Genomic DNA, 23,703 nt, shown 5'->3' with positions numbered 1-23,703 from the left:
ATAAGAAAAATGCATTTGCAGATAGGCCTAAATCTTTATACTCTTGTGATTTTTAACTGACCTGTCTCTTTTCATCATGGAGTAGCTTCATGACCATAAATATAGGGAACTACTGACGGTATAACTCATCCCTTAAAAATAGTTTGTTCTTAGCAGCTATGACAGTTAAAAAAAAAAAAAAAAAAGGCTTTACTTACCCCAGACAAGGACAATGTATCTCAGCGGAATGAGGTACAGGATGAGTGTGAACGCACACAGGGCTACAATGGCCAGCCAGCTTAAGAATGGGATGGTCCAGTTGAAAGTACTGAATGAGAAATGAATACATCAGCAATCTGAGCACTTCATACTTTTTTCAAACAAAGATGAAAATAAATGTGATTCTGATTCAAAATCTGGACTAAGGATCTAGTAAAGACTGTATTTCTCTCTGGAATAGATGCCAATTGTAATAGGCTATCAGAAGACACAGGTTAGTCATAATCTGCTCAACTTCATGAACACAGGGCCCAGGTAAAGGGTGTTGACACCAACCTCTCCAGATTGTCCCAGGTGACTTAAGGGTCTAAAGTCACCACACTACTTGGGTGACTCCCCATGGTTTAAAAATCTTTTTCTACTTCTAAAACTAGTACTGAATCTTGTTTTCTCCAAATTTTCATAGAGGAGAATGCCCCTGGGCCTACCATTCTTTCTTCTATGAACTCTCACACAGGATTAACCACACTGGAAATAAAATGTTGCCAACGATCGTCCATAGATCTAAATCTTACACGGTTGTGTAAATCCTCAGAACTTTAGAAATCCTTAGAGGAATACTCACTTCCCACTTCAGTTATGTTTCAAGTGGAATTAGAAGTCAGGAAGGGGGAGTTTTGTAAAAATTCACCTGCCATCATAGCCCTCTTCCCAGAAATACATAATTAAGAAATAAAGTCAACATTACCTACCATTCTCCCTACCTTGTTGATAGCAAAGGGGAACATGGCACATGATAGATTTGTTGGGAAGACTAAAAAGGGAGTATAAGCTGGAAAAGGGTGGGTTATAACAGGGCCTGGCTGATGGCTCTGCAGTGTTTCCACACTGCTGGTGACTAATAATGTAGAGGGTCAGGGAAGGAAGCAAGACGGAGTACTGACAATGATATAACATCAGAACAAAGAACAAAAATGGGATCAATGAACAGAAGGACAGGAAGTTACAAAAGAGACAGTACTAAGATGGGAAGGACTTTAATGAGACAAAAAGAAAGAAAGATCAAGACAGAAGGCAAATGGAACGTGGAAAGACTGGGATATTTTTAGGCTTTTTGTGTAGAACATCTAATGTGAGTCTGGTAGTTTCTAAGAGAGAGTGACAAAATTATAAAGTAAACAGAACCATTCCATGGAGCCTTCGAGGTTGGGTATATAACCATATCTCCATTTATAGGCATACCATTGCCTTGAAGTTCAGCCTCCAAAGAGGAACTAACACATCTTGCTGAGTGACTCTTTAGCATAATTTAATGAAAAAAAACCAAAGAAGGTAGCAAATCTGTGTTCAAAGCCTAGATTCTGCTATGTGACTTTAGGTGGTAAACCTCTCTAAGCGTCAACCTTCCCGGTTATAAAATGGGGACAGCTTTTATTGTATCCAGGAAGACTGGTAGTGATGGCAACATGTTTATGTGAATCAAGATGAAGTTATTAGGGCCATTCAACTCTAGGAGTCTAAAGTATGGCATTTCTTCTTAGCAAGCAGTGAGAAGGGCGCCAAGACACTTCAAGAAAATATGAAATTGTACATGATATGGATAAATGTCAGTGTTTTTTATTTCTTCTAATTTCTCAGTAATGGATGCTATGCTCACTTGGGCTGGGTTTTTCCAGGGAAGTTTTTGATCCAATAAAGGATGTTTCTCAAGAGATTTTCTCATGTACTGCCCTTCAGCCTAACACTTAAGAGTTATTCCTTAGCTTTGTGGCATATGGCTTGCTTTTCATCTTTCTCTAGGTCAAATTCCTAAAAATGTTTTTTTCTAGTAAAAAAAGCCAAAGTTGGATCAATCTGGTTGTCTTGTTTTTAGTAACTCTTGGGGTCTGGCTTTGCTGTCGTGTTTTTTTTATCTCCTATGGCCAGAGTGAGTCCTATAACTGTCACCAGGCAAAGAATCATGCCTTCCCTCCTTCACTGACACCTGTAGTTCCCTTGCTTCTGCCCGCTTGTAGAGAGAACAGAAGGCTGAGGGTCTGTTTGCTCTCCTGTGGCTCAGCTCAGAGCCATCTATCACACCACTCCATGTGTGAGGGCACTGGCTCTTCACGCAGAAAACCCTCTCTCTGGGCAGCCTCACTGAAGCCCTCCCTGTGTTCTTCCTCCTCTTGGAAGGAAAAATGGCAAGGAAAACCAGTGTAGCTTTTTTCCCACGGGGAAAAAAAGACTGCCCTTTTCTTTTTCCACAGTGCATTGTGGAATCTATATCTAGAATATGATCTTAAGAGATGCAATTCAAGAAAGTTCTGGAATGATTTAGTAACAAGATGTGGTAATTATGGAGGCTTTCATTTTGTACTTAAAGATTGCTTCTGTATCTGCTTTCTGGATAGATCCATTTTATCCCGCATGACCCCAGGAGGAGCTTCTCTCTTACAGTATTTGAAAGATTACTGTGCTGAAAAGATAGCTCCTACAAGACTCACTAGATCCTATTACTGTGCTCCTGTACCTCAGCCTATACCTGCACCTCTGTCTATACCTTGAAAAGTTCACAAAATCCAGTTTTCCCCAAGGCTGGTCCACAGCCAGGATCTGGTCATTTCCTTCAACTGGCCATGGTCTTTTCCAGCCAAGCACCTGTCTGAGTCTCCTAACACCCAGAGTTACAAAGAAGCCTCTCCCCTTCAGGCATTCACAATCCTGACCTTAGAGTTGACCCAGGGTCTTCTGATATAAATGAGGTGTTTCTGTCAGGTAATCAATACACAGTGTACCTCAGAGAAAGGACAATACTCAATAGGGAAATGCCCCATTTAGAACTTCACACTCTGCTTCTGCAGATAGGTTGTGGAGAACAAGGAAACATGCTTAGAGATGTAAATAACATGGAGAAGAAGAAAAGAGAAAAGATGTGGAAATCAGTCTTTAGAAGTCTGATACTGAATGTTGCTTAGAGGCACATTTGGGAGTGAGAGGGAGGCTGTTCTGTCTGATATGATATGAAAAAGTGGAAACTCAGCACCTATGCATATGTGGAAATGTGTTAAACAAAAAATTATACAAAATAAAATGCATTATGCCTTGAAACGTGAAAGGCACCAGATGAATGACTCACACCTTTAGTTTACATAATTTACTCCTTTCAATTTCTATGTATGCCCAAGGATCTAAATCTGCAGAACACTTTTGGTTATGAATAGTAAACAATGAATAGATATATAAAACTAGGAAAATGTAGGCTTATCCAGATATACAGCACCCCTTCTTGAATAGATCATTTAGAAATCATTATGTAGGCCAATTTTCATATAGTTTAGTCGGTACGGGGCCTTACTATATTTTCTAGTAATAACTAATTATAAATCCACCTTACCATTTTTATAATTAAACAGTTGTTTTTAAATATATATTAATAAAACTATTTGAAGTAAAATGCGAGTAATATGTTTCTTAATTTTACATCAGCTCTCAATGAAGCTCTATTTCCTTGTTTAAAAAATTGTTTTGTAAATTATAAAAATTATGTATATTTTCTAAATGACAAAGTATTAGTTTATTTCATCTATAATTATGATCTCAGCTATTTAAATATACAAAATTGAAAGCATATTTTTGCAGGGTGCTATATATAGTATGATTTTTTTTAATTTAACTTTATTGATGAAATTATAACTGGACCAATAATAAAATGCAGGTGTGTCTTGATTACCTGAAATCCTCATTCAACTTGGTTTATTTTTTTCCTATCTCAATTTCATATTCTGTGTAAGAACAAAGTCTCACTGTGAAAATGTGCTAAAATTTAGGACGGTGTTATTTCTTCAAAGCTACAAGTATGACTTCTTTCCAACCAATATGTTCTAAATTTCAAGGAGGAAATTGACAGAACTTTCATAAAACCAAAGACTGGCAGAAACAAAGTAAATAATGATAAAACTGAGCAACAGACCACCCAGGAGTGTCCCCTGCCAGAAAGAATGTGGCAGTTCACCCTCTGAGAAACAAATGGACACTGTCCCACAGAAGACAAGGGCTCACATGTCAGCATCACTCACTTCTTTATCCTTTCGCCAAAGGAAGCAACTTCATCTAGGATGTTCTGGACACTGATACATACTTCCTGGATGGCATAGATTTTATTTATAAATCCCTTTTTTTCGCTGTCCTAAAATACAATAAAAAAGAGAGAGAGATTCTATATGAGTAAAGGTATCCTTGAGGGCTTGAATTCTTTTAATTGTCCCACTCTTATATTTTTAAACTTAAATGAACTTCATTTTTGCATATATATAAATGGATACGTGAAGCCCATGAAATTTTTAGGATATGAAAGGAGGTAGAGGAGGAAGAGTACTCAGCATTACGGACCTGTGCTAGTATAAAGGTGGCTGCAAAGCACAAGACTCAGATTCTGTTGCTCTTGCCCTGGCAAACAGAAACATCTCAGCCAGGGGGAGGGGAGGTATAAAGAGATCAGGTCTCAGAATGACCAAATGCGGAATCTGTGCTGACCCTGGACCTACCATGATGAGATACTTAGCAAACCCAGTTTCTTGGCCCCAGCACCCATACACCTAAGTTTGGTCTTGGCTCCAGATATTTTAATAGAAGGGAATGCTGGGTGCAAATGAGAAGACCTGTGAGCAATGAAAACTGCAAAAAAAATTTAAATAAAAAAATAACAAGGTCAACTGAAATCCAGTAAGTGGCCACTTCTAGACAGCACCTTAGGTAGATCAGATACACAGCCTGGCCCCGCCTCTTATGAATAATAGTCACATACTTCATGCTCTATTAGTCAGGGTTCTAATTAAACACCCCCCCCCACACTTTGTACTTTATTCTTCATTTTAAAGCCTGTGCTAGATTTAAGCAAATCTGGTGTGTGCTCCTGGGAATGGATGGGTGAGGACTGAGCACAAAGCACCCAGAGAGTGGTGTGAGCCTGGGAGAAATGGCCACATTTTGTAATTTTAGACCCAGAGGAAGAAACAGTGGTGCCCTTTCACGATAGAAAATTCTGCTTAGTAGCCTGGCATCACAGGCACTTGCCTAGGCTGTTTGGTGGAGACCATCCAACCCATGACTCCATTCCTCCATGCCAGCTTGAATCTCTATGGAAATGTAGATCCAATTTCATTACTTTAACTTCTTTTGAACACTTGCACACTGTGCCAGAACACTTGAGACCTCATGTGGCAGTCAGTGCTTGCTGAAAGCAGCCAGGAAGCTAGAATAATAATGTCGTCATGTTGCACATTTACATACTGACTTTCATTTTAGAAGAGTCTAAAGCACTTTGCACTGTGAACACTTGGCTGGGGCTGGCATCCTGCCACCTTAGAAACTGAGGGCAAGCGAATGACAGGTGTGTGGGCAGCCTCCGAGGACAACAGGGTACAGTGGGACTGAGGACATGGATGCCAGTTTTATAACATGATCTTTAGATACCAGTTACTTAGAGCCCTCATTTTAAATTTAATTCCCATGGGAGATATTGTCTACATTATTCATCTCACTTATACCAAAACGGACTGTAAGGCAATGAGGTAGATGAAACGCATAAGGCTCAGAGTACAGAGAACAATTACACACTCTCGGAGCCCCCACTGTCTTCAAAAGTTGCCCTTCACGTCATTACAGACATGGGTGCATCAATTTCTTGTCTTTTTTCCCTCCCCAGTAATAAAATAAAATGCACTCATTTCACCTATGTAATTGTACATTTTACAATAAAATGGATAACCAGTGGTTCCTTCTAGTTCCTTTCATAATTACAAAATTGGTCTGCTCTAATAATCTCCATGGCCTTCAATGTTCTCTCTCAAGCACCAGCTAAGTTCATTTTGTCTATGAAGTAAAGTGCTCTTACAAAATATTTTTCTACATGCAGAATAAATCAAGTTGGAGACAAAGCATGCAGATTATACAATGAAAGTTCACTGAGAATAATATCGTACCAGTTTGAAATTATGAGGTGAAAAATGTTTCTTTCACAATAGCAATAAAATATATAAAACACTTAGCCATACCTTAACAAGAAATGTACAGAATCTATATTAAGAAATTAGAGATACTATGTTTTTGCATTGGAATACTGAATATTAAAAGAATGTATACTTTTTTTTTTTCAGTTGAACAAAGGTTTAATGCAATGTCAGGCAAATCCTAATGTGTTTGGAGTGGAGTGAAATGGGGAGAACTTGATCAAGTGTTTTTAACATTTATTTGGAAGAATAAATGAATACCTATAGCCAAGTAATGTTTTCAAAAGAGAAATAATGAGAAAGCATTTATTGTACCAGATATTTAAGTAATTAAAATATGAAAGATGAGCATTGAAAGAGAGATCATTGTATGATAAAGCACCATCATAAATCTATCATAAAGAAGGAAGTATTATGTTACTGGGTAATTGTTTTAACTATTTGGGGAAAATTATATTAAATTCTGCCTTAATAAATTCTCAAACTTATTTGTAATAGCTCAAATCTACCCCAGCATCTATCTCAAACTGAGGTATCCCAAATATATACTATATTAATTTAAAAGCAAAAAGCTAAAAATGAATTATAAAAACAGAAAAAGATAGGTAACTTATTTACTGACCTTGGAATAGGAAAGAACTTCCTGAACATACAAGCAGTAGAGAAAATCACAAAGAAAAATAACTGGTAGCAAAAGTTAAATAACATTAAAAACATATCAAAAGTTATGATAAATTTAAAAGGCTAAGTGGGAAAAAAATTGCAACAAATATGACAAATGAAGGGATGGGATTACCAATATAGTCAATGAACATCTGAAACAATTTTCATTGCAGTTTTGTTTATAATAACAAAAAGAAAAATCACTAACATGTTGGGTAGAATTAATTATGTTACATACAAATGATAGACTATTAGGAAATCACAAAATATTGCTTAAAGACAGTGAAAATGCTTATGATCTAATAGAAACTGAAAAGAATGGGAAGTAAATGTGATATAAAGTATAATTCTAACTTATTTTTGAAATGAGCAGGATGGAAATAGATGAAGGGAATGTGTCAAAATATTAAAGATAATGGATGTTTACCTTCCTCATATCTTCCCGTAATATTCAAATTGTTTGCAATTAATATATTTTACTTTTATAATCAGGATAATCCCCTGATTTTCTCCAATATCATTATTAAAGTAACATGGATAGAAGACATAAATGAATCAGTATTCCCTGGGCATGATTTTACACGGTTTATCTATTTTTTCTTAATGTATTTTTTTGTATTCTAAATTATATTTAGAAAGAAGTAGAATGTAAATAGATACTCATTAAGCACCATAAAGTGCTTTTCACACAGCTCATTCAATCCTCACAACCACCCTACAACACAGATATTTTTCTCCACTTTACAGGAGAGAAAACTGAGGCTCACGGAAAAGTGACAGAGCTTGGATTAGGATTACAACCAGCCAACTCGAGTCTGTTCTCTGCACAATATACCATGTGACCTTGGGCTTCCCTGGTGGCGCAGTGGTTGAGAATCTGCCTGCCAATGCAGGGGACACGGGTTCAAGCCCTGGTCTGGGAAGATCCCACATGCCGCGGAGCAACTGGGCCCGTGAGCCACAACTACTGAGCCTGAGCATCTGGAGCCTGTGCTCCCCAACAGGAGAGGCCGCGATAGTGAGAGGCCCGCGCACCGTGATGAAGAGTGGCCCCCGCTTGCCGCAACTAGAGAAAGCCCTCGCACAGAAACGAAGACCCAACACAGCCAAAATAAATAAATAAATAGATTGTCTCCTATTTAAAAAAAAAAAAAAAATATATATATATATATATATATATATATATATATACCATGTGACCTTCCCACTCTACCCAGGAAGATTTCAGTTCCTACCCAGGATCCCAGTGAGACAAACAAGAAGAAAAGACTTGCGAACATTTAGAAATTTATTATCGTAAACACCATGATCAGCAAGAAAATGAAATCCGGAAAGTTGATTCAAAAATGGGAAGTGGAAGATATGTTAGAAACCACCAGATTTAATGTTAATAATGTCATGTGCAAATATTAAATATGGGATCTTCATTAGTAACGTGTCATCTCAGGCATCTACAAAGACTATTTTTAGTAGATTCTTTAAATCCAAGTACTGATGTTGATTATTGGCTAAAGAGTTTTTAAAAATCTGCTCACTTTTAATTTTCATTCTTTCTTCTGCACTCCCACCCCGCGCCCACTGCCCTCACCCCTGGCCACCACAGTCCAAAATAAAACAGTCTGGAGTGTTGGCAAAGTTTTCAAGTGCTTTGGGATAAAATTTTTATCTTAAAGTCTCTTTCATCAAATTCTATATTCCTCCATTGTGGTCTCCAACCAATGAAGTAATTACTCTTTATATACAGTATATGACCCAAAACTGCAATGGGTAGTGGAATTGCTCTGTGTTGCATTCCAATATTTCACACTTTTTTCACTAATGTTCAATACTTTATTAGTAGAGAATAAATCGGTACATTTCTTTTATTGTCATTTTTGCTTTCCTTTATAAACCAGCTTGGATGAAAGAAATATCATAGTGTAGTTAATCATCCAAAGGCTTGGTAGTGACAGTGTTTTTCTTAATGCATTATGAAGGTTTCTTTTGAAGATGTAAAAAGAAAGTTACCCATAAAAAAGAACTATAACTATAAATCTGAAAATGTGAGATTTATATTGTACAAGTTTTTCTAATAATTCCACATAATTTCTTAAAATCTTCTTATTTTAAATAGTCCACAAAATACCAATAACTGCACACTTGAAATATAGTGATTCTTTCATATCACCTATTTTACTATCCTGTATCACAACAGAAAGTTAACTAGATTTTTCCAAAGAAATATCTACTTCCTAGCTGTGAGATATTTAGGAAACTCTTAAAGACGTGAAGGATCAATATACACTCCTTACATATTTGGGGAATCCTGTTCACTGACTTTCAAACCAAAATGACAAGTGCTCCTATTCACTGATTCGGTTCCAAATGGGAACAAGAAGCCAACGTGATAGGTGTCAGGGTATGTGTACTGTGGGGTTGGGGTCTTCGTGCATCCAGCTGCATCCTGCCACAGTCACTGATGCCAAAGAGGTCACTGTCAGCCCTGTTGACATCATAGAAAATGAATCTCTTGGACACCTGTGCTGTATCGATCACAGCAGGTATACAGAACGTGTTTGCTCAAAGTATTGATGTTACAAAATTAATGTTATTTCACTTTCTTTCTAGGTTGAGAGTGTCTTAAGAGTGTTAAGGGAGAGAGCTATTGAGTCTTACATCAGGATGAGCATAAAACGGAACTGTCCCAGGAAACCAGAGCATATGTTCACCTTACTGAGGATTTCACAGAAGAGGCAAGGCAAATTTGCACCCCAAAGAGCTAATCTGGATCATAACTCTGCTTTTCCTTTAAAGTCTTGCTGTGTAACCTCTGGCAAAGGGGAACAGTAAGACTGATATCTGCTATGAGACATAACTGTTCTAGTTTACTGTTGACTACAGCTCTTCTGTGAGCAAACTGAACCTCACAGAGCACAAAGTGTACATTGTGTTTGGAATATGTTTAGCGTTCACGTGATTTATTTCTTATGCTAAAGATGGTTTTGGTGCACAGCTTTCTTACTTCACTCAGTAAAATGCCCTGCAAAACAGACTTCCTCTCAGATCTATGCTTCTAACCTATGGAAATAGTAGCCATGAGGTATAGATTGAATAAAGGCACACGAAGTAATGAAATGTTTTCTCTGTGCCAATATTCCTTCTTTTTCAGATACAGATTTCAGCCTGAAATCTAGAGCACTGAAATTCTCCCAGAGAGCAACTTAACAACTCACAGAGACTCTCGACTACTGAATCTTATCTCAGTGTCTTACACAGTTTTTATGATATCAAATCTTACCCAGGTTACTGGGTGCCTTGGCTCTTTTCCTGATAGTAACCTTGAAAATAGGAACCCTCCATTGAAACATTAAAGGATTCTGAGATATGGTTAAGGTTAAGAAGACAGATGGAGACCATTTAAGACAGTATATTTTCTCTTAAAAAATAAAACAGATCTCAAAAACATTTACATTTCAGGGTTATAAAGAGGACTAAGTTAAGTAAGATAAGCCATGTAGAGCTCTTAGTACAATGCCTGGTACAAATAACTATTAGTAGTAGTAGTAGTAGTAGTAATAAAACTATGTATACAATTCCTTATTAAGAGAATTCAAGTTATTTTTATCTATTTTTGCTCATATTAAAAACAAAATTTTGAAATATAAGAGAGAATTCCTAAATATATGAAACCTTTTAGGCATGTTTAGTTTTGCCCCAGATGACTTAGTGTTAACTTGTCAGTTTCCATTTTAGAAAATGGTATTAGATTCTTTATAATGTTACATTGAGAAGACTTTTTTTCCCCTTCTGCTGACTTGACACATTTTTCTAATCCAGAATGAGTATTTACCTCATCTTAATTTTTTGCTTCCTCTGTTCAAGGTACTAAGCTTTTCAGTACTCATTTTCTACAGTACAATTTTTAATCGCATTTAGTTGTGCCTTGCCCCATTAATTTAATGTTATGCTTTTTGCACGTAACTTTAAAGGTGATGGTAAAATGACAAAAATTTGGAAAGAGGTATCCCCTGGGCTAGGCAATGTAAACAACAGGCATTTAAAAATGGCAGCTGGCACTCTTAAGCATATGATGAAAGCCAGGAAAGAAAGAATGGAAGGAAAGGAAGGGAAAAGAAAGGGAGGAAAGAAGGAAGGAAGGAAGGAAGGAAGGGAGGGAGGGAGGGAGAGAGAGAGAGAGAGAAATAAATAAATAAAAAGAAAGAAAGAAAAAGAAAGAAAGAAAGAAAAGAAAGAAAGGGAAAGGAAGAGGAAGGGAGGGAGGAAGGTGAAGGAAAAGAAGAAAGAAAGAAGGGAAGGAAGGGAGGAAGGGAGGAAGGAAGAAGGAGCAAGAAGAGAGAGGAGGAAACTGAGGGAAAGAGAAAGTGGAAGGGGGAGAGGAAAACCTGAAGAGGAGACACCACATGGGATGGAAGGAGGCGGGGGAGGAGATGGAGAGAGCCGGGGAGGTGAATATGAGGAAGGGAAGGAACATATCTTCTATCAGAAACGAAAATGACTTGAAGCCAAGGCAAAAATAAAACTTGTTGACTACTCATGTTAAGTTCTAATTAAGCAAAAATAATTATCTGTAAAAGGCTATACATAAAATGTTAAATTTCCATTAAATATAAATGTAGATAAACCTTACAGAAAGCACCCAGGGGATGCAGATGTACTTGTTGTCAGGGGGGAGAGAGCTCCCTGGAGCTAAATTTCTTGCCTGACAAAGCCCTCATCATGTAGACCCTAAGGGATTTGCCTATCTCCCTCTTCCTAATGATTTAAGAAAACTCCTTATAACTGCCCTGATAGTTCTTGAAAGCTCTTGCAAGATTAGGACTATATATCAGTATCAAAACCTTTGACTTAATCTCCTTGCCAGCAGGCAGGAAATACGCTTTCCAGAGAGCGTTCTACAGATGATCCCCTCTCAAGGCTTTCTGTCCCAGGAGAAACTCTGCTTTCAGATGGACTCTCAAGTGCAAGGGCCTGACCTTGATTGAAGCCACACCAGAAGCTGTGAGGCTGCTGTTCCCAAGTAACCAGACAGGAAAATAAGTGACAGAGTATACTTTCACCCAGGACAGTACAATACAAGTGTTGAGATAAAAATTCTGTAAAGTCCAAATGAACACATTGTGGAAAGGTTTAGAAAATGTGAAAGCACACTCAGGATTATGGTGGCCTACGACAAGTTACTGCTTGTCCTTAGACCCCATTTGAAAAAAAAAAAAAAGGTTAAACAAGGTATGTCCCAAACTCCCTTCTGGTGACAAATTAGCAGGTTTACAGAGAAAATAACAAGGGTGTGGAATAGCCTCTGCCGCTGGTAGCCATTTGAAAGCTTAGTTGAGGACACTGCTGGTGGATGGAATTTCTCCTGCCATTTCTATGGGGTCAGCACTGTAAGCCTGAGTGACAACAGGGAACAGAAGCACTGGCTTGTTTCTGAATCCAAACAGCAATGCCAGGAGAGTTCTTCTTTATCCCAATTTCTAATGAAAAAGTTGGGTGTACGTGTGTGTGTTTTTAAAACCCTCTTTTGAAATCATTTGTTTCGTTTCCAAATGTGTTTTTAAATCTGATTAGAGTTCAAATGCACAGCTGAGAGGGCAACTGAATTTAGAGAAGGCTGTGAGCCTTCTGGATGACCACAGTCTTAGAGGATGACTAGATTTCTGACTAACTGGCTCTGTGGCTAAGTCTGGTTCAGATCCCACCTCCATTATTGCCTTAACTGTGTGGTTTTGAGCAATTTACTTATCTTCATCTGTAAAATGAGGGTAATAATGGAACCTACCTCAGTGATGGTTATAAAATTAAATGAGCTTAATCCATTTAACGCATTTACCCCAAATGTCCAGAACACAGGAAGTACTCAGTACGTGTTAGGCATTAACGTTATCAACAATTTGAAGAGACTGAAAAGGAAGTACAAAAAAACTTTTAAAGGCTAAATTTATTAAATCTCTATAAAGATGACAGAGTTTTCTCCCTTATTATTTATGATATATCTAAGGAATAGTGTGTTTATATAATTTCTTTGTCATCTAATACAATCAGATTATCTCACATGTATCGTATTTTACACGATCCTTGCAATGGTTACACAAGGGTAAAGGGATTATTCCCATTCCCTAATGAGCAAACCAAAGACTAGGTGCCTCTCATCCCAACCCAAACTTCTACCCCAATCTATGTTCACTCTCCTTTGGTGCCTCCAGCCATATCTATTGTCATCTGAGATATGGGATTTGAAAAATGAGGAGTAAATTCACCTGTTTACAGTATGCCCTGCGTCCTGAAAGTTGCACACTCTCTAAGGCCAAAGCTAGTCATACTCATGCAAAGCACACACCTTTTACTCCTGTGATTTTTCTGTCAGCGCTCATGCAGGTAACACTTCCCATTAGAATCAGTGTCTTGTTCTTCAACAAGGCTCATGGCTGAATCAAGGCCAGAATTTATTATTTTATCTTAAACAGCACGAGCTTTGTTGCTAATCTACTTACTAAAGTAGTTTAAAAAAAATTCCTTTTACTCCATATACAAAAAAGCATGTACACAAAGGTGTGGAACCTTCGAGGATGCTTTCTTCAATAGATTTGTTATGAAAATCATTCACCTTGTAGAGGACTTTATAAAGCATTTTTAACTTATCTTCCCACTTGGATGGCAGGGTCAGGTGGTTTCGCCATTTTATGCATAAGGAAAGTGAGGTTTGGAGAATTTAGGATCTCATTACTCTAGTTAGAAAGAGTTCCTGGGACTTTAACCTAGGTCTCAGAACTGAAACTGGGCTCCTGTCAGGTCACTGTCAAAAAGCCATCAAGCCACATATGGTATTTCTTCACTACATTGTTTTAGATATTTAAACTTGGCTCTTCCCAAAAACTAATCTTGAGTTTAATCGAATTGTCTGAGCAAAGAATCATATTAGTATTATAAAAGCAATGCTCTTTGTGACATCTCCAAGACTGAGTAAGGATTGCTTTGTGAAATCCGGAGGCTATTTTTCTTTACAAATATTTTACAAGACGAACTTGTACCTTTCTGAAAAAGCACATCTGTTGTAAATTACTCCCTTACAGAAAGAGAGAGAATCACCATCCTTTCTTCCCATCTGAGCTTAAAAGAGATTTGTTGACATATTCTAAGGCCGGCATAGACAAAACAGCACAGGAGAGAGGAGGCGGTCAGCAGGACCAGGACTTGGCTTTGCTTAAACTAATTCCACATGCCCTGTGAACCATTAGCTGTTTTTTATTTCCTGCTCTAAAGATCAGTAGTGAAAATAATCTGGGGTAGGGAAAAGCTGCACTTATTATTTTTTTTCCCCCAAGAAGATGCTGTGTTAGCAAATAGAACATATGAGCCACCTTCAGCAAACCAAGGTCTTTAATAATCCATTTTTCAAACACTACTGGTATTTCCTTTCCAAACAGAGACGCACTGTGACTGGAATCAATTTCATCATTTGTATGGTTACAATTGCCAAGTTTCTGGAAGTAATCGCCATTTAAATATTGGATAATATATTTTTTTTACATGAAGCCAACAACAGTTTTATTGCTATTTAATTTCTGTGATTTGTTTGTTTGCTGTAAGTTTTCAGTGTTCTGAGTGCATGATGTTTGAGAATAGGGAAACGTCTTAAGAACAAATCAGGGAAAAAGCAATGTCAAAGTTGTGTTAATGGCCTGACTTGAATCCACCAAACAAGGGAGATTAGCATCAGGAAAAAACAATTTGTTCTACCATTTGGGGCTTTTCTCCCTCAGTTTCCCTATAAACTGAATAATCTAATATCATCTAGCATTTTCAGACCTGGGCATAATGTAGCAAATCAAGGACAAGATTGAGAACTCAATTGTCCCCTTTAAGAGGATAATTGGTCTCTTCAATGAAATTCAACAAAACAGAGGTGATGTCAGTACACCAGGGCCTGGTGAATTTGGAGGGAACTAGACCATCTTTCTCTTTCTCTATTGATGCTATATGTAGCAGATACCTGAAAAACAACTTTGTGCTCTATGGGATGCTGCTGATATATGGGGTGGGCCTATCTCCTAAACCTCTTCCTTACTGCAGACTAAATCACAAAAACAGGCTCATCCTGAAGTCACCCTGGAAGAAAAGAGCAAAGGCCCACTTTACTGCACTGATGGCAATATGTTGTTTACTTAGTTGTGTGGATCATGGCCTGTCTTTCAGTTTATTTGCGGAGAGGGAGAAGGAAGTGGGAAAGGGCAAGAAAAACACGAGAATCAATTTGCAAAAGTATCTCAAATTCTTACACTAGAGACGGCCATTTATTTAATAGGATAAAATAAGTCCTCTACAAATGGTAGTTTATGTATCTGTATTTAAATGTTCTGTATTTAAAATAAAAGCAGGATGGACATGGATCCAGGCTATGTTGTACTTATCCTAATCAGGCAGATGGCTGTTGTGGGCTTGAATCCTGTTCTGCATTTTACAGCTGTGTGACCTTATATAAGTTATTTAACCTCTCAGATACTGAGTTTCTCCATCAGTAAGATGGAGATAATGTCTACCTGAGTGTTGATATGGGAACAGAAAGAAATCATGTATATAAAGCAACTGGCACATTAGTAGATATTAAATAATGATTAGTTTCCTTCTCCCCACTAATTGTCTTTCTTCCCAAGGGGTAACACTTTCTATTTTTGCCTAGTTTCTCCTTCTCTCTCTTATTTTCCTTCCTTCCTTCCTTCCTTCCTTCCTCTCTTTTCCTCCCTCCTTCTCTCTGTCTCTCTTTCTTTCTTTCTTTTTGAAGTTTGCATTTAGAAGCCTGATGATCACTAGCTTCCTTCACATTACCTCTCCATTTGAGCAGTATTGTTTAGCCAAATTTCAGTCCATCTCCTTTATTCCTTTATTCAATAAAGACTTACTGAATTGCAGCTACGTATAAGACACTATTCAAAGCTCTGGGCATACAGTGATAAACAAGACAGCACCAAACAAATGTATAAGTAAATGAAGAAGGAAAATAGCAGAAAGTGAAAAATGCAATGAAGAGACTTGAACTGGGTGCATGGGCTGGACAGTGACCCAGAGGTCAGGGAGGGCTGCTCTGAGGATGAACTTCACAGCTGAGACCTGTTTTGGTGAGGAAAATAGAAACTACTTTAGGTATTTCAAACAACCAGAATTTCACACAGAGAAGTGGTTACCCTGCTGATGGAAAAAGTAAGAATAAGAGTCTGATAGACATCAGCAATGCAGGAAGCCTACCCGAGGGAGGGGATGTTACCGGGGCCCAGATGCTAGACCATGTGGACGAACCATGACAAGAACTGGAGCCATGGCTGGAGCTGCTTGGCAGTACTTGGGATTGTGGAGGAGAGGCTGCCTCTGGAAAATGCCTCCAGAAGTGGTGGGGGAAGAGGAAAGACACAGAGAGAGAGAAGGAAATTCTCCTGTTTTTTTCCTTCTTCCCTCCTTCCAGCATCTCCCATTGGCCAAGTCCCCCAAAAGCTATTGTCAAGGGAGCTGGAAAATGTGGTGTGAGGGAGAAGTGTGGGTGGGGACCAACGTGGAAGGAAAGAGGTAATAACCAGAACAAGGAGGGAACTAACCAGGAAAAGGTCAGGGGAACCAGTACAGGCAATGCAAATGCACTACGGGAGAAACAAACTGAACTTGTTTTAGGAAACAAAGGATGCGCAGACATGGTAGCCAGGTGAAGTGGTGAGTGGAGTGGGAAGGTATCAGAGAAACAGGCAATGCTACAGAAGGCCTTGTAATCCAAAGTAAGCCATGGAGATTTTATTCTAAGCGTGATGGGAAGCCATCAGAGTGTTTCAACCAAGGAAATAACATGAGCTAATTTACATTTTTTTTTTTTTTTTTTTGCGGTACACGGGCCTCCCACTGTTGTGGCCTCTCCTGCTGCGGAGCACAGGCTCCGGATGCGCAGGCTCAGCGGCCATGGCTCACGGGCCCAGCCGCTCCGCGGCATGTGGGATCCTCCCGGACCGGGGCACGAATCCGTGTCCCCTGCATCAGCAGGCGGACCCTCAACTACTGCGCCACCAGGGAAGCCCGCTAATTTACATTTTAAAAAGACCATTTAGGCATAATGTAGAGGAAAAACAAGATAGGAGGTTATTGTTGTAGTCCACAAGGGAATATGCCTACTTGCTCTAAGCCAAGGTAGGCCTATTCAGGATGTTTCAGAAGTAAAGTCGCCATAGACATGTTACTGGATTGGATCTGCGAGGTGAGAAAAAGAGAAATCAAAGAACTGCCTCCATTCTTGGTTGAGGGATTGGGTAAATGAGGCTGGTTTTATTGAGCTAGAGAAGAGGAGAGGAAGAGCATACTTAGGAGAAAAGGAGACGAAAAGCTGCGCTTGGGCCATGAAAAAGCATGCCTGTTGGCTATTCAGGAGGTGATATCAATAGGTGGATGGATGTATGAGTCAGGGCCAGAGACACAGATTTGAAAGTTCTTGGCATTTAGAAGGCCCACAGAGTCATGGGAATAGAAGGAGTCACCCAGGGACAGGAAAAGGACAGAGCCCCAAGGCACAACAAAGCTTAGCTGTTGGGCAGATCAGGAGGGGCCAGCAAAGGAGACTGAAAAAGTCTGAAGTAGAAGAAAAATTAGGAAGACGCATCTCAGAAGTCAAAAGAAAGTGTTTCAAGGAGGGAGGGGTAATCTCTGTGAAACTCCGCTGCAGCAAGGTCAAGAAGTGCCTGCCAATGGATTCGGCAAATGGAGTTTATTGACAAAAGCAATTTTGGTTCAGTGGTGGGGAGAGAAGCTTAGGATAGACTGAGCAGCAAATGTGAGGGAAAAGCAGACACACTGTAAACACCTGTGTCAGAAAGTGGAGAGTATATATGTATGGGGTCAAAGAGAGGATTTTTTTTTTTTTTTTTTTTGGAAGATGAGAAATGCAGCCTTACTCAAATTCTGATCTGCATTTTAACAATATTCCCGGGTGATTCCTACACACGTTCAAGTTTGAGAAGTGCTCTGCTACTGTGTGTCACCTGCTCTTGGAATGATCTAGTATAGAGGAGAAAGGGGCACTAACTGCAGGGATGACACATGTGGGAAGGGATGGAACAGAGCCCAGTGGAGGGAGAGGCAGGGATACCTCCTCCCTGTGACGGGAGGAAAGGGAAGGTAAGAGTGCGGTGCACGTGAAGTAGGTCTGAGATTTGGCGGAAGAAAGACGTGAACATGCGGGGGGTTCCTAACTGCTTCTGCTTTCTCAGTGATGCAGGCGGCAAAATCATTCGCTGAGAGCGAGCTGGGGCAGCGGCTGGTAGAAGCTGGTGGAGAGGCAGCGGGCATGAAACTGTCTTTTCACTGGGAAATACACTGTCTTTCTCAGGTCTGTTCACAGGCCTTGTCAGGTGATGTATATGAGCTCTGCACTGGCCTCCTTGCTATTGATTTTGCATTTCAGTCTCTTTCACTACCTTAATAAAATTAAGAATTTTATCAATCTTGCCTAGCCAGTCTTTTTTTAAACCCCCTTTTATGAAGTTTAAAGTGATGTCATGTACCGTACTGTTAAAATGTCTCAACCTGAATTTTGTTTAACAGCCACGATTTGCTCCTCTAAAGAGAAAAACAGACCCTTCTTTTGCATCAAGACTCCCCAGCAGAACTGGTGATCCAGCCTGCACTTGAGCCAAAACCTGGTGCCAAAGAACAAGAAGATATGGCTCTATTTATCTTTCTTTTTCACCAATTCCTGCTTACGCCTGGCTCTTTTGATCTCTAAGGGCACTAAAGACAGTTCTTGGCTAAGTAACTGAATCAACAATCTAGAATTTGGCCAGGTCGCAGGTAGTTTAGGTTTGTTTCATTATGCTGGCACGATGGCGGAAATCGGTCTCTAAGGTATGTCAACAGCCCCATCAGATTTATATTGTCTGTCAGGGAGTTATGTGCTGCTCCCAAGAAGGAGAAAAGGATCTTTGTTGACCTCCAGGTGCATTTGCATCCACTGGTCACAGTAAAGAAGAAAAACAAAAAGGTTACTACTGTCCCACCACAAGCTGTTCTAGTTTTAGTAAAGTGTGTTATACTCGGTCTGGCTCTTGAAATAAACATCCCTCAAGTCTATATTCTGACTGGACCTTCTACCCCCAGTCCTGTTTGAGCCGGAGATGCCAGCATCAAATAAGAACGAGGAATTGTTTTCCATGGAAGCCGAAAGAATTGGTGACAGAGAAGGCCCTGCACACAGGTGGTGACCCAGAGGCAAGTTTCAAAGCCATACCAGGTAGAAGGAGGATCTCATTGGGCTTCTCACAAAGGTCCCCCTACCTGCCGTCTGTAAGTTACATGCCTCTCATCCTGTGAACCCCATTCTTCCCTGCTAAACCCCCTATTCCCATGTGTTTCAGAAGGGAATTCAAAATAGATATTTATTACCATTTGAAACCTCTACAGTAAAATCATAAACACTTTGAGTTCTGAATCACAGTTAATGTTAGCAACTCGAGCCAAACACACACACACACAAATTGCATGAGAATCTGACCAACGTAAAATCAAGTACCTGTTTTGAAAACATATGAAGAAAACCTCCAATAGCAAGGAGTTGGGAAATAGTGCTGCTGCAAGAGGGTGTGATTTACTTCTAGTACTTTTCTTTGAGTACACTTTCCAGGTGGACAAAGAAAATTATTTCAGGTATACTTCCTCTCAGAGATTAATAAATCACTACATACTTAGAGGGATTTAAGATCAGTTTGAGTCTAATATGGTAAATTAACCCTGAATTTGTAAAGCATCTTGTCTTCTCTCGGTATATAGTAAGTTCTCAAAAACGTTACTTATTACCATTTAAATATTATCACTATTATTTTTGTTACTATCATTGAGGGTTGGAAGATAGATTACAATAAATGTCGACTTTCCCTACCCAATTTTTGGTGTTTCTATGATATCAGGTATATGCAAATGTTTAAATGCCTCTGTTTATGAAAGCACCCTGATTGTAAGCATAAAAGTTACAACAATCTGCTCTTCCTCAAACACCCTGTGCGGAGTTGATAGAAATTATTTTTAACCTTCTGGTTTGTGTGGCTTTTTGGCACATCTACCAGTATTATGAATTAGATATTTTATCTGAGCCAAACTGCTGCTACGCATAAACACAAATAGAATTATCATCCTCCAGACAGATACTTAGCTGGGGGAAACAAAGACCACATTATAAATTGACATTTTAAAAAAAGAATTTTTATTATTTACTTTATTAGTCCAAATGCCAAAGTTTTCCTTCTAATTTCTGTATTCTTGTTTTTCTATTTCTGAGGATCATTTAAATACTTTTCTTTAGGAAATGGACATTTACTTATTTCCTCTAGCTTAGCAGAGATAATGCGCAATATCAACTAAAAATGTAAAACATTGATGCCAGGTATCAACGTAAGGTCATTTTGTGGAAGAGACACCTAGTGGCACACATCCTGTGAGTTTCATCAGTATGGGGGAGAAGTTAGTCCTCAGTGACTGCATTTAAGAAACATGGTTTAAGAAATATTTTTTTAATATTGTTGATTGCTATGAATTTTTTTTTTGGCCAGGATAAAATACTCATCTATCTAAATGGTTTGTATATTTCACCTTAGTACCCTATTAGCTTGAGAAATTAACATTTTAGTCACTTAGTCATATCATTCATTTATAAAAAATGTTTTTATAAATTAAAGTCTTATACCTTCAAAATTTAAAGCTTAATTTTGCACAGTTACTTAGAGTAATTTTATCTATTCCAAATATGACAAATTTGATCATTCTCATCTACTTTATTATTTAAACAAGCTCATTGTGTTTAGAGTGTTAAAAATTAATTGGAACACACATTAGAAAATTATTTTGTGAAATTAGTATTTAAAAAAACTTTTTTAATGCAATGGAAGTCAGAGAGCAAGGAGGAGAAGATAATTTTTCATTAAAAGTCCTGCTTTATCTTATTTGCAGGAATTATATGAGCGAGGAGAAATTTCTCAGGGCCAGAAGGTGGACATCAAAAGGTTTGTGGCTTTAGGCAAACATCCAAAACCCATACTAATGTAATAAGTTCTGCAGTGTCCTCAGGCACAGCAATACAATCGATAGAGGATTTCCATCTTCTTCCCTTGGAACAAAATTCTAGAGGTCACAGAGAGGGTCTGTGTATACTTTGTATCATCACGTCCTAGGTGCTAATCATTGTGGTTTTTGGATGGTCACAGCTCCTCAGGCAGCACTCCCTCCCCATATTAATAAAATGGGATGATCTATATCTTAAGGGATCATTAGTAGGATTAAGTAAAATGTTTGTCTAAAAAATTAGTCCCTTCTCTATTTCTAAACCAACTTTTAGTTCTTCATTCACACCCAGGACACAGTGATGGATGTGGGAGAAGCAGAAGGGGGAGGGAGGCATCTTGAGAGTCTTCTATATGCCAGGTCCTGGGCTAAACTCTTCACTTGCATTAGAAATATACACTACGAACAACCCTGCAAAGATCATACTATTAGCCTCATTTTGCAGATGGAGAAATATAATCTTAGAAGGATCACAGAATATGTAAGTTGCTGCATGGGGACCAGAACCTAGATCTGTCTGTAGTCAAAAACAAGGAAAAACAAGAATCAGGTCTAATGTTACAGAAAAGATCTCAATGTAACTATAACTCCATTCAATCAAATAACCCTAATCCTCGTCCTGTGATCCCTCCTAAGTGCAGAGTGGTACTGTAATTAGCATTCAAATTATCCCCTCATGTACCTCCAATACTCACTAAATGTACCAGCTGCCACTTACACACAACCACCATCCTTTCCAGAATTTCTGTAAGCACTGCTGATCAAATGTAAACACTCACTAGTACTCATTAAAACAGCTATTCATTCTTCTATAGATAAGCATGGCATGAAAAACACGAATTTTTTTTAGGATGCAGTCTTATAACACTTAGTGTCCCTCTTTTCAATCATAGAAAGAGTACATGTTTATTGTGTAAAATTTGGAAAATAAAAACAAGCACAGAAGAAAGTAAATACCTATGGTAAACATGAACATTTTAGAAAATATTCTTCCAGTCTCTTTTCTGTGTATTAATCTTTCTATGATTATTAATCATGTGTTTATTATGTGTCAGATGCTAAGGATTCAATGAACAAGACAGTCTTGATCCGAATCCCTGATATTTAACATATAAATTTGTTGCATTTTACAAAGGAGATGTGTAGTGTGTGCACTTATGCACATATTTCATGCCTTTAATGGCTAAATGCTGAACATTTCATTGATTCCATTTTATCATTATAAATAATGATACAACGAACATCTTTGTGCATAAGTCTTTGGTATGTCTTTTATGATACCCTCAAGCTAAAGTCCAAGAACTTGAAATGCAGGATTGAAGGATATACATGTATCTATGTTTTTTAAACTAAAAAATAAGTTTTTAAAAAAAATAGATAATATATGTTCAGATGTATGGAAAAGCCTCCCTTTTGCTCCCTGGCTCCCGGCCAATTTGCTTCCCTTTCTGGAAGGAACTAGTGGCATCAATTTCTTACATATTCTCCCAGAGATTATTCTATGCATAGTCAAGCAAATATATGTAGTCACGAGCATATGTGTGTGTTTGTGTCTATTCTTTCCTTTCTTCTTTTCTTAAGGCACAAATAGTGCCATATTATAAACATTGCCATGCCTTTCTTTCTTACTTAACTATGGATTATACCTATATCTATCTATGTAAATATGATTGTTTCATATCAGTGCTAAAAAACTTCCTCATTCTTACAACTGCATAATAGTCCATTGTACTGACGACTATAATTTTTTAAATCAGCTTTCCCTTAGTGGATATTTAGGTTCTTTACCAACATTTTGCTACTACAAAAAAGTAGAAGCAAAGAATACCTTGTGTATATGATAATTTCACACATGTGTAAGTACATCTGTAGGATAAACTTCTGGAAGTGGAATTGTTTTGGCCAGAGGATTTGTGTTTTTGTAATGTTGATGCCCACTGCCAAATCGCCTTCCAAAAGAGATTGTACCCTTCCCGCTCTCACCGGGAAGACCCGGAGGTGCCTGATTCCTTGCCAGGCTGTATCAGAGACGTGCCTCTTCTCTCCCTTGTGTTTTCAAGAATGTTTGGAAACCCAGACTAGTTGCTGTGGCAGCTCCATAGTGTCAGTTTTTACACTTTTAATCAAGTATTTGTCTACATTATGTTTTGTATTAAATATGAAGTAATACTTAAACTTATGTTTGTATTTGTAGTAAGTAATAATAATTGTGATTTATAGGACTATTGAATATGTAATATATATTAGACAAGAGGATGGTTTTCCTCTGGCTATAGAAATGGTCAGACCAGTAGAGGATCTTACAATATAGAAGGGTCGTGAATAATTTCCAAACTACTATTAGATTAAGTAGATTTTTTCTTGTTAAATGGCAATTTCCTCCAAAATGGCTATTCTGAAAGAGATTTTAATATTATTTACACATTATATCCAAGGTATCTAACCCCATAAATGTGTTTAGATAAATGTTTCCCTTTTACTGCTTGTATAGGTAGGCAGTATAGCAACAGGTGAAGTACCAGGTTATGCACCCAAACAGTCCCCGGTTTGGACCATAGTTTGGTAACTATTTGTCCTTGTGTACCCTAACTTATCCCATCTAGGCTTCAACTTCTTTACCTATACAATATTATCGATAATACTTGATTATTGAAAATATTAAATGGCAAGTACTAATTACTCAATAAAATAGCTACCACTACCACTACACTTACAATATTGCTATGGAAGCACTGTCCCAAATCCAAATATTCTATCCTATTGTAATGTATTCCCATGT

The 23,703-nt window shown here is 38.2% G+C and overlaps 1 protein-coding gene across 14 annotated transcripts in view; it reads right to left on the bottom strand.

Moving 5' to 3' along the window:
- Window positions 1-23,703, bottom strand: part of MCTP1 (multiple C2 and transmembrane domain containing 1) — a gene marked incomplete at both ends in the record, with an annotated part of 539,514 nt that overhangs the window by 12,816 nt on the left and 502,995 nt on the right. For all 14 annotated transcript variants that reach the window (XM_079702735.1, XM_079702743.1, XM_079702744.1 and 11 more), the window contains 2 exons: window positions 198-307; window positions 4,257-4,366. In XM_079702735.1, coding sequence (XP_079558861.1) covers window positions 198-307; window positions 4,257-4,366 — 220 coding nt within the window. The remainder of the gene's footprint in view (window positions 1-197; window positions 308-4,256; window positions 4,367-23,703) is intronic.

This window comes from Hyperoodon ampullatus, assembly GCF_949752795.1.
Source record: "Hyperoodon ampullatus genome assembly, chromosome: 4".
Taxonomy (NCBI): Eukaryota; Metazoa; Chordata; class Mammalia; order Artiodactyla; family Ziphiidae; genus Hyperoodon; species Hyperoodon ampullatus.
This window is presented reverse-complemented; position numbering and strand designations above follow the sequence as displayed.